Genomic DNA, 20,271 nt, shown 5'->3' on the forward strand with positions numbered 1-20,271 from the left:
AATTTGCCCGAAGATATGATACGCGTTGTCCGATTACATAGATGTACAACTCTAGAAGACGCGCTCAGTGTAGTAATGGAAGAAGTAAATTTCCTTAACCAATATAAATCACGGAGTGTTAATAGACAAAAATATACTCAAAATATTAATGAAAAAAATAATTTAACACAAAATAATTTTCCACAAAATAATTTACCACAAAATAATTTATCACGAAATAATTTTCCACAAAATAATTTTAATAAGTTTAATCAATTACCCCAATACCAAAATAAGCCTCCAATGAATTTCAAATTCGGAATACAACCACAACAACAACCTCAAGGATTTAAACCTAATTTCTCTAATTTTAAATTCGGTACCAACCAAAAGCAAGGGATATATAATCCTAATAATCCTAATAATTCACAATTTAAGTTTGGTGGTGGACCACCTCAATTTGGATACAGGCAATTCCCCCAAACAACGAATCAACAACAATTTAAATTTGGTATTCCACAAAATCATCAACCAAAACCGGTACATAGATATGAAAACGATGTATCGATGCGAACGGCGCCTCAAGCTAAGCCAAATTTTATGACACCAAGAACATCAAATAATTTATTTTATACAAATTACATGAACGACGATATGAATAATTATACACACGAAGATAATTATCCCTATGAATATTATAATATAGATCCGAATGATTTTACACCAGATAATTATTGTCAATTAGAACAAAATTCAGAAGAAGCGGTTGACACCTCAGAACCTGAAAATTTTCATACACAAGCCTCAATAACCGACAAACCGAAGTAATACAATTAAATCATCACGGTGCTTTAAAGTTGCCACATATTGAAATTCCCGAAATAAATAGTAAGTTTATGATAGACACAGGTAGTTCACGATCCTTTATAAGTCCTAAAATAGTAAATAAGTATTTGTCAGAATTTAAATATTATGAGCCATTCGAAGTCGTGAGTACACACGCACAGAGTCACCATAACGAAGTAATTTATATACCCCTCTTTAAAACTTTTTGTAGTACAGATTATCATAAATTTTATATCTATAATGTGGATAGCGATTATGGCGGTTTAATAGGATCAGACTTATTAAAACAACTTGACACTAATATAGACATGAAAAATCAAATTTTAAGAACTCGTGACACAGAAATACCAATTATTTATAGTCCACCTTTTGGCATTCATGTTGATGCACGATCTGAAACTCGTGTTAAGGTTCCTGTTAATCTTCCTAATGGACAAGCAATATTAAATTCAATTAATTTTGGTAAAGGTATAAGAACACCATCTGCTCTTGTAAAATGCGAAAACGGTTATGCTACCACTATAATACAGAATGCAACTGATAAAAACTATAAAATTAAATTCACTAAACCTCTAATGGTTACAAGTTACAATAATTTGTGTTTTGAATATAGAGATATTTTTTACAGCGAGCATATACCATTAAGTTTTTCTAATCAAGTTAAGCATAGAACTCGTATTAAAATAAATGCTTTAGGTAAAAACGATAAAGATAATCAATCAATGAAAGTAAATGTAGGAAACTCTGATAGAAATCTTGATTACTATATTCAAGAATTAACCGATTCAATAACACGATTAGGACAAAACAACCAAAGTAAAGAACCTGAAAATGATAACAGTAACTCTATGTCTTTTTCTGAAGTATCTAAGTCTATTCCATCTCGAGTTAATTCCAGGTCATCATCACGCACATTAACAATAAACTCTAGTACAGATACAGCACATTCTGCTGAAGATATGGATACTGATGGCATTCCCATACTTTACGAAGCTATAGATACAAAACCAAACCAAATATTAATATACCCATGGTTTAAAAATGAACTTTCAGTTAAAATTCGTTCACATCCCAAGCAAAAGATTTTAGAGGTTCACTTACCCCTAGATAATTCCGAGTTAATAAAAAAATTTCTTAAAGAATATATTAGACCCAAAATTAAATACTTTATCTATTACGAAAATAAAGCACACCGACAATTATTCACACAAGTATTAATTTCATTATTTAGAAAAGAAACCGTAAAGCTTTATGAATGCACTGAAAGAGTAATTAATGTCACTGACGAAAAAGAACAAGAGGAAATAGTAATGAAGTATCACGTAGGCAAAACCTGTCACCGAGGTATTAAAGAAACAATTTCTCATTTAAAACGAGTTTATTTTTGGACAAATTTAGAAGAAACCGTAACCAGTTTAATAAATTCATGCGACACTTGTAAACGTATGAAATACGATCGTAGACCATTTAAACCTCAATTACAACTTACACAAACTCAATCAAGACCTTTTCAAGAATTATTTATAGATTTATTCTCCATAGAAGGAAAATATTACTTAACCATATTAGACGCATTTAGTAAGTTAGCACAAGCTTTTGAAATCCCAGATAGATCAACACCTGAAGTAGTCAGGGCACTTATAAAGTATTTTTCATTCTACGGCGTACCTACTAAAATCAGTTCAGACCCTGGTTCTGAATTCAATAATAAACTCATGAAAGACTTAATGACATTATATAAAATAGACATTCACATAGGCACCCCTAACAATCCAAACTCAATGGGATTAATAGAACGATTCCATTCCACAATTTTAGAAATATATAGACTTGCGAAATATGAACATAAATTCACAGATGCTACATCAGTGATGACTTATGCTATAATGGTTTACAATCAAACAATCCATTCAGTAACAGGTCTCACTCCGTTTGAAGTAGTATTTGGTCACACGGAAAATAACAATCAATTCAATTTAAATTTTGATAAAGAATATACTCAACAACTAGTTAGGGATCATGCAAAAAGAACTCACTACTTATACAAATACTTAACCGATAAAATAGGAACTAGGAAAGAAAAAGTTCAACAAAGTAGAGTAGGAGAAACTAATTTTGATTTAAATGAAGGTGATAATGTTTTTATTAAAGGCATAAATCGACGTAGAAGCAAGGATAAGCCCAGGTATGAAAAAGCAAAAGTTAAGGGTAAAATAAAAAGAAATGTAGTATTGGTAGAAACTAGCACAAAAGATAAAAACGTTCCAATAAAAGACATAAAACGTCCCCCACAGGTTCGTCCTGCTAGTGACCCAAGCAGTAACGATCCGGGCCCTTCAACTTCAAAAGGTTGAGAAGAATCCAGGCGTTCTCCCTCTTAGAGAAGGAACCGCTATGATTACGTATGATAAGTGGATAGTAATTAAGACATTAGATATTAAACTTATTAAGGAAGAATTAGAATTTAATATGCATAGGTATATAGAACTAAATAGAATAGTAGAATTACAGTTAAATACCAGTAGTCCTTCGTTAATATACTTCAATGATGTTAAGCTTCAAGTTAATTATATGTTAAATATCACATTGAACAAATATTCAGAAATTGTACCAATTAATAGACAGAAAAGAGGACTCATTAATCCTTTGGGATCTCTAGTTAAAATGATAACAGGAAATTTGGATAACGATGATGCTATTAAATATGACAACTTAATAAAAAAATGTAAAATCTCGTGAACATTCTCTGGAAAAGAAAACTACTATCCGAAATGATAAGACTTGTTGCAAACTCTACTATAAATATTACAAACAATATCGAACAATTAAGTGATGCAATTAATAAAATTAATAAAAATATTAAAGACATTTCAATTATTTCACATGTTAACCAAATAACACATATCTATAATTCCTTCTTACATAATTTTCAAATAATTTACACAAAATTGACCGAGATTGAAAACATTTTAGCATTCAGTAGAATGGGCGTATTACATCAATCTATAATTAATACTAATGAACTCATTAATGTACTTAGAATCATAGAGAAAACAGATAAGCTGATATTTAAAGTAATTCCTGAAAATATTGTAAGAATTGAACAGTCCATGACATTGAAATCGTATTTTAAGAACAATGTTATTACTTTAGTATTAGAAATACCCTTAGTTAAGAAAGAAACTTATTTTTATTATAAAATTGTACCCTTACCTATCACCCAACCTGAAACAAACCTTACCTTAATAATATTACCCAAGTATCCTTACCTTATTGCGAAGGGGTTGAAAGCGAAATCGCTGTCGACACCATGTAAGAATATAGAAGAAGAAATATACCTCTGTGATGAGCTGCAGACCATGGTACCTGTTGAAGACACCTGTATCCTGGACCTAATGAAATATTCTCACAACGTCTCTTGCAAACAAATTCCAATAGAATTCGAAGAAATTAAAGTAGAACTTTTACAGATTAACCGATGGATAATCTACTCTAAATCACCTGTTGATCTGATTAGAACCTGTGATAATGAAATTTTACATTACACTCTCATAAATACTTACTTATTAACCATAGAAGATAAATGCCAATATAACATTGCAAATCACAATTTAAGAATACATAGCAGTAACGGTGAGAAGCTTATATCTCAAAAGCTGCCGCTAGTAAATTTACCTGAAAATTTGAAGATCAGTATCCAGAGCAACATTAATCCTGTTAAGCTGAATGGGGTTGATTTAACCAATTTAAAAGTATTATCATACGCCCTACAAAACAGTGAAAATCAAAGTGATAGTGTAGTGAAAACCAATAGTGTCAGTTTAGGGACAATAATTCTATATGTAATTTTAATTTTAAGTCTTATATCCTTTCTGGCATACAAAAAGATAAAAACATGTATAATATTTCAAGGCCGAAACCATCCTCCGAAAAATTGTTCTTCAGATGATTTCGAGCTTAAGGAGGGAAAAGTTACAATGTCACACAGATACCCAAATAGCACCGTAAGCGTTAATGCAATCAATGCTTAGTCTTATGATTCCATTGTGTTCCACGAATCAAAGTTATCATGTAAGGGGTTTTAGCTGTAAGATTATAATTATATTAAAAGTAGTCTAATATCGGCCACCATAGTGATAGGGTCTTGCATCGACCACCTTAGGATTAGGGTCTAACATCGACCAACTTAGAATAAGAGTCTCGTATCGACTATTAGTTAAGAATATTTAGTGTAATTTACTTAATAAAGTTTTCCTTTTTAAAAAAACCTTTGATAACCGTCGCGATTTGACTACCTACTTCGTTATTTGTTTCTTAGTATATTTATATACATTGAATTCTTAATAGAATTACGGAACATAGAATTTACAATTTTAACAAAGAATTTCCTTGAACAGTGTCTAGTGTATTATACTCTGAATATTACCTATAGACAAAAAACCACGGAGGCTAGAGACTAATAATTAATATAATTTTAAACGCACTTGGAGTAGGTTCTATTTTTTAAAAGGTTTTATTTAGCCCTTTGTTTAAATAATTATTATTTAAACAAAGGGCTAAATAAAACCTTAAACAGTAAAAACTTTTAAAAGTACATATAATTAACAACATACCTACCTATAAAATAACAAAAATAAAAACAAACATATTCTATATCTGTGTCTGTATAAATCGTAAAAGTTCAATATAAATTAATGGAATAATTATGTATTTACAAAACATCAAAAAGGCCCTTCTAGCATTTACTATGTCTGTGAACGAGCGTCTAAGAAATTATTACTATTCATTAGTCACATAATGCCTGTTCTAAAATCTATGCGACCTACTTGCACTTTGGTAAAAAATATTGTACATATTGTTAGAAACTATTTTTATTTTATTTAGTTTATTTTCAAATAATTTCATAACACGATGTACATAACTAACTTACTCTAAATTTTCTCGCTAAGTGAATGTAATTCTTTGAGAAATTAAGTATCTTTGAACCGAAACTTTTGAAATAAGTCGTATTTGGTACAAATTTTTTCGGAATATTTCGAGAAAAATCTTTCTGTGGTAAAACAAAAGTATGGTGCTCCGTCTTGGCACTGTTACTTAATATGATGAAGTTCTTGGGACATAAAGGTATGATTTTTTTTTAATCTGTTTTACATCCTCTACATGCATACATTAAGGTGTTCCTGGTGATGTGGAACTATTGTGGATTACTGTTATTCTTAAATTTATGTAAGCTGTGCCTTGGGATTTCATCCCATTTATTCGATCCTTTAAAGAATTTCAATTCGACACCCTGGTTTCAGAGATTGGAGCGTTCGAACCCCTTTATAATAAGAGTATAGTATAATGTTAATAAATAGACAACAATAAAATATTTGTTTATGATTCCTTTTATGAAATATTTCCTGTGGAACGAACCTGATATAAGCCATCAACCATATTCTCATTGACATCCACAACCAGCTTGGTGGACACTCCGTCATTTTCCCGTGCTGGTATCTCCTTCCACTGCCTCCAGTCTCCATCAGCAGCCTTCCACCTCCACTGTAGACGTTCTCCTGGAACTCTTACTGCGCACTCGAAGGTGACTTCATCACCAACCGGGGCTGCTACCGATTCAGGATATTTTGTGAACTCCATTTCAATTTCTGGAATGTTTGAATTTTATAGTTAGTTTTAAATTGTTTTTCCTTAAAACAGTGTTGAGGTTTTAAATAGTTTTTTTTTCAGTTTAAAACAGTTTCATACACAATGGTATCTAATATCATGGCCATACATAACCAACAATTCCCAATAAAATAATTATTATTATCGTTTTGTCTAGTCGTTTAGTAAAACGCGACATCAAAACATATCTGGAAATAATAAAATAAGATAAATACACTATAAATAAATTTAAATCACAACCAAAAATGACGAAATTCTAATATGTACTTCTATACGAAATGGCGCCAAAACACATTGCCGCGCTTTCGAACGCTGCCACAGATAAGTCAAAATTGCAACATGATATACCACAGAGATGGCGCTTGAATATGCGTTCGAATCGCGAAAATGATGACACCTCCTTGGTGGGATTAATTGTTATGACGTATTCTAGTCGAGGAATAAAAAATAGCAATATTTCGTTGCTAAAGTATTGTTTGGGTATTAATTATGTACGTGAATATATATGGAGATATGATTGGCAATAAGTCAAGTCGATTAAAAAAGGCGGCACGACCGTACCATCCTTTTCTTGAAACATTTCAAGCCATTCTCGACCCCCTTAACTTCGTTGTGGATAAAATTTGAAGCCATTGAGTAACTAAGCAGACATTGAATCAGTAGTTGGAGTATTATACCTAGTCAAAGTTTCTTAATTTTGTCACCCACTCACTGACGTAAAACCGACTGACCGATCATCAAAACTTTAAGTTATTTCTAGCAGAAAGAGGAGCTTGTAATTAAGAATTCATTTAGTATTTAGACCAGTGATTCCCAACCTTTTTTGTGCCATGCCCCACCTTAGCCTTACTAAAATTCTTATGACAATTTCAACATACGTAATTTTTATATAAATAACTCAATTGTTCACTTAACTTAAATAGGAAGAAATTACTAGGAAATTGTTAACGAAAAACAGTAAGTAAATTCTAAATAAATTTTATAAATTTTTGTATAACACCCCATAGCAATAGAATTGAAACCTTTTGGGAAATCTCCACGTTGGGAAACACTAAGTAAACTATAAATCAAGGAAGATTTTTTTTTTTTTCAATTTTGCTCCAGTTTTCTAGACGGTACACCAACTGCCTTAATAATTAAGGATTGCAATGAATGATCAGTCAGGTCTATAATATATAGAATGCAGAGTATTTAAAGTAGAAGAGGTACCAGAAAGGAAAAAAAGTAGGACTATCTAAAAAAAGAACTCGTATGCAATCGATCCTACCGTAAAAAATTGTGAGAGCCATGTCGTTTAATTTATTTAATCAGGGATCTTTGTCTTATGTTATTACGTTATTAGCTAACCTAACAACATCTTATAACATATCGATATCAAAAATGTTGTATGTTTTAAATAAATAAATTGGCTTGGCACTCGCACTAAACAATCTCATTAAATAGAATATGTTTAATTGTGAAATGCATGCGTTACGAATTTTGCGATATGAAGGTAGATAAGTGTAATTGCTATTTGATTTTTCTATTTGGCTATTCAATTGTTTAGATTATTTATTTCTCATCTTTCAGAATATAATTTCTATTATTTAGGCTTAATAATCAATTAATTGTATTTTAGGTACGTAAACAAACTACTATTTTAAAAAAATATCTAAACATCTTTGAGCCATTACATTGGTTTGTTGACATTAGTGTTAGATGATTGTGTACACAATTTCACATTAGATTTGACAATTGACTTTTTTTACATGCCTAAACAGACTAAAGTCATACCGCCATGATTTAATAACTTGTAGATTTGATAACAAATAATAATAAGCAATGTATTATTATACTTAAAGAAGACTATTAAAATTAAATTTGAGACCTGGGCTTAATCTAAAAACAAAATTCAAATGTCAGAAATGTAAAGATCATAGATAATTGTTTTTGACACTGTTCAAACAGGCTATAAACGTTATTCAAATTCCACGTTATAATAGTGGATATATTATTATTTTTTAAGAGCGAAGGTGCGCGAGCGGCGAGACTTCGGACGCTTTTTATTTGCATTCTTATGAACAAAACATGGAATAAATAACGATCAACTTGGCCTTGAAACGCGATTATGTTTCGAACGATTATTATCAAATGACGCATCCTTGTTACTAAATACAAATATAATATAGTAAAATATGGTATGTTTTATAGCGTGTAATTTTTTTATTTTTGTATGCAAGAGGCCTGATGTGAAGTGATACCGCCGCCCATGGACGCACATTGCCAGAAGGCTCGCAAGTGCGTTGCCGGCCTTTCGAGAATTGGTACTCTCTTTTCTTAAAGGACCCTCAGCCAAATTGGTTCGGAAATACTTCAGTGGGCAACTGGTTTCACATAGCGGTGGTGCGCGGCAAAAACTGCCTTAGAAAACGCTCAGTTTTGGAATGACGAACGTCGAGGTTGTTAAAAAGAATGAAATTACCTACTTTCTTTAAGATTTAAGCTACCAAGCCCTGGTCCTGAGAAAATATATTGATTATAGATTTTAAGGCTTGGTACGCTGTTCTGTGGGACTAGATTTTTCGTACGCGGAACCATTCATTGGGAGAAGCTTTTTATTTCATATAACGTAGTAAAAATAAATTTCTTCTTACCAAGCCTGAAATAGAATACCATTTACATTTTTTTAGAATTATTCCTAACTCCAAAAAATATATTCTCATAGTAAAAAATAATTGTTCATTAGTCTCACATTAACATATACAACAAAGAACACTCAACGCAACTTAATAAACATACCATAACACTATTATATCATGTTTCAAGTGATATAAGCTTTATATCAAGATCATAGAACAAGAAACTCAGAGGTGTATCAGATTGTTCCCATGTGCCAATGACCGTTTCAAGAATTTTAAATAAAGAATTTATTTGTTGCTGACTCACAACGTTAGCCTTTTTTATAATAATTAAATTATTGTGTGTGTGTGCGAATGAATCACACAGGTACAAGGGGTTTACTTAATGCCTTAACACAATAGTTTTTGTATGAAAAGTTTGAGTTTAACGCGTGTTAATATTTTTGGCAAATTTTACGTTCACCGTTATTATCTCTTTAGAACAATAGATTGTATCTTACGCTGTAGAACATTGTATTGCATATGCTGTGGTACACTTAAATAAACGGAAATGCATTTTTCGAACAGAATTCGAATAATTCAATCCGTGTAAAATTGGCGCGTTCGAACTGTCAAAAACTGACATTGACTTATGAATACTTGACAATGAGTAAATAAATATATATGTAATGGAATGATATTTCATTAATTTGAATTTGACGCGTCGGAGTGACACGCGATAAAATGGCGGATGACGTGTAAATTAATTTAGTGGATTATAGTGTAAAAAGATAGATTAAAGGATAAATGAACATTAAATGTCGTTTCTTTGTATTTCAGGTAAGAATAATTATAATAGTTAGATCATAAGTGCATTATATTATAAAATGTGATAAATAAAATAAAAACTTTGTATTTCAGAGAAACAATTTTGTGTTTTCATTTAGAAAAAATCCTTGATAATATTACTTATAAAACGACATTTTTGTTTATTAAAAAAAGATGGACCGGCTACAATTTGAGTTTACAATGATAGCCTCAATCGATGGCAAATCTAATATTTTGGCCATAACTTCAATATTGACAGAAGAAGGAAAATGTTATGTTTTACCTGATGAACTGAAGCCGGTGATTCATCATAAATATATAGTTAAATTGAACACTTTTTCAAAAATAAAAAATAGTATAAAGAAAAGGCACCAAAGCAGAAAGATATGGGTAAAATTAGATGAAGATCTAAAGAAAACATATATAGATGAGGAAGGTAATATGCAATTTTTAGATCAATATTTAGAGGAAATGAGCACAAAACAACCAAGAGGCAATGATGATAATTTGCAGCATATCCTGGAAAAATTAATAGAATCTACGACAAAAAAAGAAAATCAACATAATTTAAAACATGTTTCAGAGAAATTTATTATTGAAAAATTCACAAGTAAGAATCCTAATGCAGTGCAATGGATAGAGAATTTTGAAAAAGAGTGTGAGCGTTTTAATATTACAAAAGATGAAACAAAAATAGATATATTGAGATTATTTTTAGAAAACTCCAGTTTGGATTGGTATAGCTCGATGGTAATTAAACTATCAGTAAATTCTGAATGGAATGAATGGAAAGACAAATTTTTAGAAACTTTTAGGAACCAAGGGTGGGATGTAGTCACAACTGCTTTCACATTCAAGTATAAAGAAGGGCTGTTAATTGATTATGCTATAAAAAAAGAACGGCTTATACTAGACATAAATAAATCGATAGATTCCAGAACAATGATAGATCTAATTGCAACTGGTTTACCTGGTTTTATCTTGAATAAGTTAAACAGGGACGAACTCAACAACACTACTGATTTGTTCAACGAGATAAGAAAATATGAAGGTATGATCTTCAAGAAAAACTCAACTATAACAAAGAATATATATTCTTATAAAAATAAATTTAATGAGAAGAAGCCATGTAAGACTTGTGAATCCTTGGACAAAGGAATTAGATATCATCCGGAGGAGTTATGTTGGTTCAAGAAAAATAAAAGTGAATCTGAAAAGGTTTTTAAAGCCAAAAATGTAAATAATAATTCGATTATTGAAGTAGATATGAATACTGAGAAAAAAAACGAGTAAGTACACCATTAATCAAAATCAAGCTTTTATTAGAAAATAAACTAGAAGTGAGCGGTGTTTATGATTCAGGCTCACAGATCTCTTTAATAAATTCAAGATTGATTAAAGTAAAAGAAAAAAAAGACAATGTGAATATAACATATATGAAAACGGTTAATGGTGTGAAGAAGACAGATGGCTTGATAACAATAAAAATAAAAATCTTTGATTTAGAAGAAGAGGTCGATATATATATAGTAGAAAATGAAGATTTTGAGGATTTTATAATCGGATTGGATATGATAAAGAAGTTCAAATTAATCCAAAATGAGGACTTGCAGATAGAACAAAGGAAAATAGACAGGATGTCTAAAGATAACAGAAATGAAGATAAGAATATAAAAATATATGCAATAAATTTCAATGAACACATAGAAACAGAGGAATTTGTTAGTAAGACAGATCATTTAGATAAAGAAAAGAAAATTGAGATAGAAGAAGTTATAAATAAATATAAAACTATTTTTGCTAGGGACAAGTATGATATAGGATCAGTTAAAGATTATGAAGCTCACATAGATTTACTTGTAAATACATACTGTAGTAAAAGACCATACAGATGTACAATAGAAGATAAATTAGAAATCGAAGAACAAATATCCAGATTACTAAAGAATAATTTAATAGAAGAATCTTACAGTCCTTTTGCTGCGCCAGTGACATTAGCATTTAAAAAAGGTGAAAATAGAAAATCTCGATTATGTATAGATTTTAGAGAACTTAACAAAATTGTTGTACCACAAGCTCAACCTTTCCCATTAATAGATGATTTAATTATTAAGACAAGAAATTGTAAGTATTTTACTACTCTTGATATAAACTCAGCATTTTGGGCCATACCACTACGGGTGGAAGATAGATATAAAACAGGATTTGTCACACAAGATGGCCATTTTCAGTGGACCTGCCTTCCTTTTGGTTTAAAAACATCACCAGCAATTTTCCAGAGAGTTTTAAGTAATATTCTGAGAAAGCACAATCTCACAGGATACTCTGTAAATTATATTGATGACATTTTAATCTACTCCTCTACTTTTGAGGACCATATAAGACACATAAAAAATGTATTAGAGGCAATAATAAAAGAAGGCTTTAGATTGAAGTTTATGAAGTGTACCTTTGCCGCAGACTCAGTAAAGTATCTTGGCCATGTAATTCAAAACAACTCGGTAAGACCGTTAAAAGACAATTTGATTTCGATAAAACATTTTCCAACTCCGAAGACACAAAAGAATATCAGACAATTTTTGGGAAAAATTAACTTTTACCATGAATACATACCAAGGAGCGCGATTATCTTAGATCCATTACATAAGTTATTAAGAAAAAACGAAAAGTTTGTGTGGTCAGAGAAGTGTGAAGAATCATTTAATCAAATAAAGAGATATTTATGTTCTCAACCGGTATTGGAAATATATGACAAAGACTTACCAATAAAAATCTTTACAGATGCTTCCTTAGAGGGTATCGGAGCAATATTAAAACAAACACAACTGGACGGTAATGACAAACCAGTGGCATATTTTTCAAAAAAACTGAATGAATCTCAAAAACGGAAAAAAGCTATATACTTAGAATGTTTTGCTATGAAAGAAGCAGTCAAATACTGGCAACACTGGCTCATTGGAAAACAATTCACTATTTACTCAGACCACAAACCTTTAGAAAACATGAACATTAAATGCAGGACAGACGAAGAATTGGGTGATCTCACATACTACCTGTCTCAATACGACTTTACGGTAAAATATATACCTGGTAAAGAAAATGTAGAAGCAGACTGTTTGAGCCGAAATCCTGTATTAGAATCAGAAGATAACAAAGAAGAATTATTGAAAATAGTTAATTTAATACAAATAAAGGATATAGTTGAAGATCAAGAGCAAAATGAAACAATAAAAGAAACAAAAGAAAATCTAATACAAAAAAATACAATATATTATAAGAAAATAAAGAAACATGAAAAGATTATCCTCTCAGAAGAATTTAGTAAGAAACTTATAAAAAAGGTGCATGAAGATTTATGCCATATTGGGATCAGACAATTGCAGAAAAAAATAAGTCCCATATACACAGCTAAAAACCTAACAAAGAATATTATAAATATTTGTAAAACATGTGAAATATGCATAAAAAATAAATCAAGAGGTCAAGGAAAATTTGGATTAATGTCACAACTGGGACCAGCAACAAAACCATTTGAGATAATGTCAATGGATACTATAGGTGGCTTTGGAGGATCTAGATCAACAAAAAAGTACCTACACCTTTTAGTAGACCATTATACAAGATATGCATTTATTGTGACGTCAAAAACACAGAATGCAAGTGATTTTATAAAACTAACAAAGAATGTACTAGAAACAGATGAGATTGGAATAATTTTGACAGATCAATATCCAGGCATCAATTCAAGAGAATTTAAGCAATATCTAAATGAAAATAATGTGAAATTAATTTTTACAGCTGTGAATACACCATTCTCAAATGGCTTGAATGAAAGGTTAAATCAAACAATAGTTAATAAAATAAGATGTAGAATAAATGAGAAAAATAATAAGAGAACATGGACAACAGTGGCAAGAGAATGTATAGAGAAATATAATGAAACAGAACACTCCGTTACAGGTTTTGCACCAAAATATTTACTGGATGGTACAAATGTCAGCATTCTACCAAATGAATTAAAAATAATAGAGGGAGAAGACAAGTGGATTGCTGATAAAAGATTGGCATTAGAAAATACAATAAAATCCCACAAGTATAATAAGAAAATATTTGATAGAAAAAGAAAAATGCAAGAGTTTAATATAGGAGACAGTGTATATGTTGAGAATGGAAATAGACTGAATAGAAAGAAATTAGACGAATTAAAAATAGGTCCTTTTAAGATAGTAGGGAAAATATCGAACTCCATTTACAGGATTGACACTGGTAACAGAAAAACAGAATCAACTTTGTTCCACATAACAAAATTACAACCGGTTACAACAGAATCTGAAGAAGATGAAATATAAGGAAACGAATATGAAGATAGCTATTAAGTATAGTGTGTAGATATATTATTCAGAATTTTTTCTCTTAGGGGGGGAGATGTAATGGAATGATATTTCATTAATTTGAATTTGACGCGTCGGAGTGACACGCGATAAAATGGCGGATGACGTGTAAATTAATTTAGTGGATTATAGTGTAAAAAGATAGATTAAAGGATAAATGAACATTAAATGTCGTTTCTTTGTATTTCAGGTAAGAATAATTATAATAGTTAGATCATAAGTGCATTATATTATAAAATGTGATAAATAAAATAAAAACTTTGTATTTCAGAGAAACAATTTTGTGTTTTCATTTAGAAAAAATCCTTGATAATATTACTTATATATATTATCTATGCTTATGTTAGTGATTAGTTTGTGGGTGTAATTACAATCTATGTTCAATATAGATGAGGGCCATAGACTATAACTATCACGCTACAACCGAACTAACGCGGTTTAAGTCAAATCGTTATCTTTAAATAATCAATAGTAGCAAGCAAATGTTAACCAAATTTATTACTAAAATAAAGATTTTTCTAAATTCAACGCGCACTTAGTAGGAACGACGGTGACCTGTACGGAATTTCGAAGCAACTCCCACGCATGGAGACGGAATGTTTTGGGAATTAAAATGATTTATCAATTATTTTACATAGACCACCAATACACGGGGTCAAAGTTCTAATGCAGTAGAGGAAAGAAAAATGTCACAGACATTTGAAATGGATATAGTCGGCTCGTAAGTGTCAAACAAAAATAGAGAAATAGACTCTTTGGATACTGCAACTCCATAGACCTTTCGCCGAGTCGTATTAGAAACATTGCTCTATTAATTATTTGCTATATAATTTCTTTATTCCTACATAATTATGTATTGACTGTGTATATTCGCGGATGCTTGGCGGACCCATGCGACTTCAATACAAAGAGTCCCCTCGTGAGTTGTGTTGAATTGCAATTTGATGGAAGTTGCATGGATCTGTTTAGCGCTGCGCTTTCTTAAGCCCTTATCCTAGCACGAATTGCTGTGTCAGTGTCTCGGGGTAGACTGCGGTGCGCAGTGAAGAGCTGGAGCACTGAGGCGCGCCGGCCAGTTATAACAATTAGTTATGTTAAACATTAAATTAATGTAATTTAAAAATCTCAAATTTTTGCGATAAAATATATCGTGTAAATTCCAAAATCAATTTCTATATACATTTTCGTCATAAAATGAATTCAAAGTGTCAAAAATTTGCTATGTTTGGATTTTTTTCTATCGAACGAAGTTATTTAAATCGTGTATCTGTCACCGTAAAATTGTAAAAACCGTTAGATTGTAATCTATCTCGCGAGATTGTAAACTGTCGAAAGATTGTGAACCTCAACGAACTGCTTACAAATTAACGTATTATTATTCGGTAGTTATATGAAATTGTTGGGAAGTAAAATTAATCTGTAATTGACCAAAGAAGTTTGAATGATAACTAAGTTAGTGTAGTACAATCTACCGAATAATAATACGTTAAATTGTAAGCAGTACGCTGAGGTTCACAATCTTTCGACAGTTTATAATCTCGCGAGATAGATTACAATCTAACGGTGTTTACAATTTTACGTTAACATATCGATCTTTCAAAATGGAACTACTCAAACGTTTTTTTTTTATTTATTTATAAATCAGGCTGATCTGTGGCCTAGAAGCTAGGCTGGGGCTGTCAAATCTTCCTTTTCCTAAAAACTGTATTTACTCAAAAGCCTTGGCGTCTCCCACCTGGCCAGGACAACTAGCAAATAAGCTAATATTATAATATATAATAAGATAATTTATATTATCTATAATTTTGTATGTTATTCGGGACGCGGAGACATTTAAGATTCCATATAATTTAAAATTCAGAGCTAACATAACCTTCTATTTTACGACCGGTGTAAATTATGTGAAAATTGGAGATAAAGTGTACAATTTACCGTTGTGTGCCTATTTATACGCCGCAAAGAATCAGAAACTAGAGTCAGTCATGTCGTGTTTCCGAACTTTAATCTAACTGATTTGCTTTAAATTTTATCACAATGCACATAAGTGAACAAATACAAAACGTTATACATAATTCTATTTAAAGTTTGTTCGTTTTTATGAGGAAGTAAGTTATACTACATGGAGCAGTTAAAACGTTTTTGAAGTTATACTTCTTTAGGCGCGTTATGAAAAATTGATGAGAGTGAAATTTTACGATGCGCGCGCACCGTGACACAAAATTAACCGTCTAAGTGATTCGGGTGCATATCACACTCTATTATGAGAGACAACATAGTGAGCTGTTAAATAACATGTAAACTATCACTGGAGTTTCTGTATGTTTAAAACACTAATTTGAATAACAGGAAATTCAAAATTACCATAGTACAACAATTTTACAAAGGTTACAAGAAGTATTTTCGAACCAATTCTACTTGGGTCCTTCAAGAGCGGAACAATTCTTAAAAGGCCGGCAACGCACTCGCGAGCCCTCTGGCATTGAGTGTCCATGGGCGGCGGTATCACTTAACATTAGGTGAGCCTCCTGCCCGTTTGCCCCATGTTCTATGCAAAAAAATCGTACCTATAGCGAAAACTAACCTCTCGAAAAGAGCACACATGACACAATGTACGAAAACAATTAACTGCATAGATTAGGAGGCGTTTTTTATTGTCCGTTGAGAGAATTGACAAAAGATCTCTTTCATGCCAGTTCCTATACTGGTTATGGTTAGTCTTTTAGTAAATATTTTAATATATTACTGTTTAATGATGTGTTGTTTTTTTTTGAAGTGAAACTTCTTTAGGCGCATGAGGGTAAAATTTTTACGGAGCGTCTCGAAGATGTGCAGCGTTTTTGTCGAAGAAAAGGGAGAGAGTGATTGAGACCGATTGAGAGAGAGTGAGAAGACCGAATTACCTTACAGAAATCTTCCTTTTTCCCACGGAAGTCCAAAGACGGAGTCACGAAAATCCAAAGATTTAGATTTGTATAAATATGAACAAGAGTTAAAAATTAGTTTGCCAAAGAAGTTTCACTTCTGACTGATTGATGTGTACTTTGTACGCACGCACTTTTTTTTAAATTGTAATACTCGTATTACTAATAAGTATTGTTTTGTATGTAATGTATGTATAGTTAAAGTTCAATATAATTTATTTCTGATAAGGTAGGTACGTCAATAAAAAGGACTTATAATATTTGTTTCTCCGAAAGTTTCGCGCAAAGAAAAGCTTCGTGCTTATAAAGACATTTTACAAGGTGTTATTTAGAATAAATTAAGTCTGAACAAGAAAGTAGATGCGGAGTTAAGTAAAGTTTTGATTAAAAAGTTACACACTCGCTGCAACTCCTGTTTATATTCATATTCTGGTTTATTTTGAAGAGCTTTTGCGAGAGAGTTATCTGACTGTCAAAATATGCCATAAAGCAGACATATTTCTGTGTTTGATTCATGCATACACGTTCTTTAAGGCACCTAATTTGAAGCAGACACATTTCTGCATCTGATTCATTTATAAACATTCTTTAAAGCGCGTACTTTTGTGTCCGCTTTTTTGCGAGAGTTACCTGGTGCACTGTGTAAATATGTCATAAAGCAGACATATTTCTGTGTTTTATTCATGTATACACGTTCTTTAAGGCACCTTATTTGAAGCAGACACATTTCTGAGTCTGATACGTTGATACACGTTCTTTAAAGTTCGTAATTAGTTTTTTTGTGTCTTTTGTTGCAGAAAACGGGGGTTATTAATTTTTTTTAGCAGCCATTTTTAGCAGCCTACGGGACAAAAATACCGGTCATCGACATGGACACCCAATTTAGTGCGTGTGTTGCCGGCCTTGGAGGGGCTGTGTTATCATTACAATCTTTTCGTAATTTGACAATTTAATGTACACACAGTTCTTAAAAACTAGACACTTGAGTTAACTGTCAGTGTCAACTGTCATATGTCATATTTAGGGAAATTCTCGCGCATTAAAGTATTCAATTGTATATTTACTATATTGGCTTAGACTCATATAGTGAGTCAATATATTAATTTCGAATCAAAGGTTTCATTCCTACATTTGTTGCTTAAGTTTAATTAACACGAATAAAAATAAATAACACGAATATTCAGTCAAATACCGCTAAATGGTTCTAAAATTTTAATGCAGTAAATATAAGTTCAAATATTAAACCGTCTTTGCTTTATTTGAGGGCCCAAAGTCTACAATAACCCATTTTGGTGCTACCGGATTATTTATTTACAACTGTCGAAGTGTGTGTGACTACCTGCTGTATCCGCTTAACATAAAAAACCGTAACGATTCCAACGCTACTTTACTGAATGACAAATTGTACGTCATCTGTCTTGAAGCAGCGACGGATAATGAACATGGAATTTTAAACGATATCTTTTGTTGAACTCATCAATTGTGATACAAAGATAGCGTAAGCCGAAAGCTATCGTTTCAATACAAGTTTGAGTTGGAACATCTGTATTTATTGATTCATTAAGCTTTCGCCAGCGTCTTAGCCTTGCCTTGTTAGGCAAAATACCAAATTTTATTACATAGATACTAACCTAAAAATGATGGCTCTACAAGCTTTTAAGTCGGGGCCTCGGACATTTGCATCTAAATAGCCAAGGTGATCAGTCTTCTGTGCCTGACACCATCTCAAATGCATGCTGGTTTCGTCACGATGTTTCCTTTCATCGTACTAGCTAAGTTTATTCATGACAGACCACAAATACAAGATATATAAAAAAGTTATAACAGAGAACTGGCAATAAATGTAAAATTAGAAGCATTTAATGTATTTATTTTTTGATGTTCATAAGTGTACATTGTGTTACCTATATGAATAAATGATTTTTTACTTTTTGTTAAACATTTTGGTATTTCGTCTAAATCCTTGATTAGTTTTAAATTGTCTTTTTTTTTTTTTAAGACAATTCACACCAATTGAACTAGTCCCATGCTAAGCTGGCGAAGCTTGTGTTATGGGTACTAGGCAACGGATATACATACATATTATAGATAGATAGACATATAAATACATATTTAAACACCCAAGACCTAAGCACAACACCAAATGCTCATCACTTCGATGTTCGTCTCAGCCGGGGATCGAACCCGGGACCCATGGATTCGCAGTCAGGGGTACTAACCACTAGACCAATGAGTCGTCATTAAGTCGTCTTGTCATTATTATTGCTAAAAGTACAAATCCTATGACTATGTATACTGCAAGCTTTCAAAATTTGTTTAAATCAGAAGCATCGTGTCTGAAACTGGAGGTACAGAAGAGGACATTACCTCACGCATTCCATTATCCGTCATTATCTGGTGCCGTTTGCTTGTACATACACTACATATACACATACTCCTGACATATAAATTTAAATACACTTGTCACAGTTCTCAGTCCAGTCTCACAGCTTTTACACAATTTAATATTTCTGTTATAAGCTTTTAAGTCTGTCGATTCGAAGAAGTGGATTCATCTTAAGCCGTCCAGCACAACATTTCTATTAATCATTTAATATTTTGTCTTCCAAATAGAGAAAAAAACGTTTTAATAGCCAGTCCTAAAAGAGATTACCTGAGATATGGTCTGGATAATATTTCTAAATAATTTTTTGTGTTCATCATTTACAAATTCTTAATATATATAAATTACGCATCTGGACTCTTAATCTACTTAACTTTTTTCAATCAAATTTGCAAACCGTGTGCATTTTGACTGCAAATTCTAACTTAAAAGATAGGATATGTTACATATATGTATTTGATTCTACTGTACGTGTGTATGTCACTGAACTTCTCTTCATCCTCTGGACCGATTTGACTGTTTGTAAACGTGCAGGAGGCTCACCTGATATTAAGTGATACCGTCATGGACATTCTCAATGCCAGAGGGCTCGCAAGTGCGTTGCCGGCTTTTAAAAATTGGTACTGTTATATCATAGCCTTGTACCCTATCTGGCTGACACA

The 20,271-nt window shown here is 31.7% G+C and overlaps 1 protein-coding gene across 1 annotated transcript in view; it reads right to left on the minus strand.

Annotated features, from left to right (window-relative positions):
- Nucleotides 1–20,271, minus strand: part of LOC125060453 (interference hedgehog-like) — a 103,934-nt gene that overhangs the window by 44,061 nt on the left and 39,602 nt on the right. Inside the window, exon 3 of the mRNA XM_047665357.1 lies at nt 6,241–6,470. Coding sequence (XP_047521313.1) covers nt 6,241–6,470 — 230 coding nt within the window. The remainder of the gene's footprint in view (nt 1–6,240; nt 6,471–20,271) is intronic.

The sequence above is a fragment of the Pieris napi genome, chromosome 21 (genome assembly GCF_905475465.1).
Source record: "Pieris napi chromosome 21, ilPieNapi1.2, whole genome shotgun sequence".
Taxonomy (NCBI): Eukaryota; Metazoa; Arthropoda; class Insecta; order Lepidoptera; family Pieridae; genus Pieris; species Pieris napi.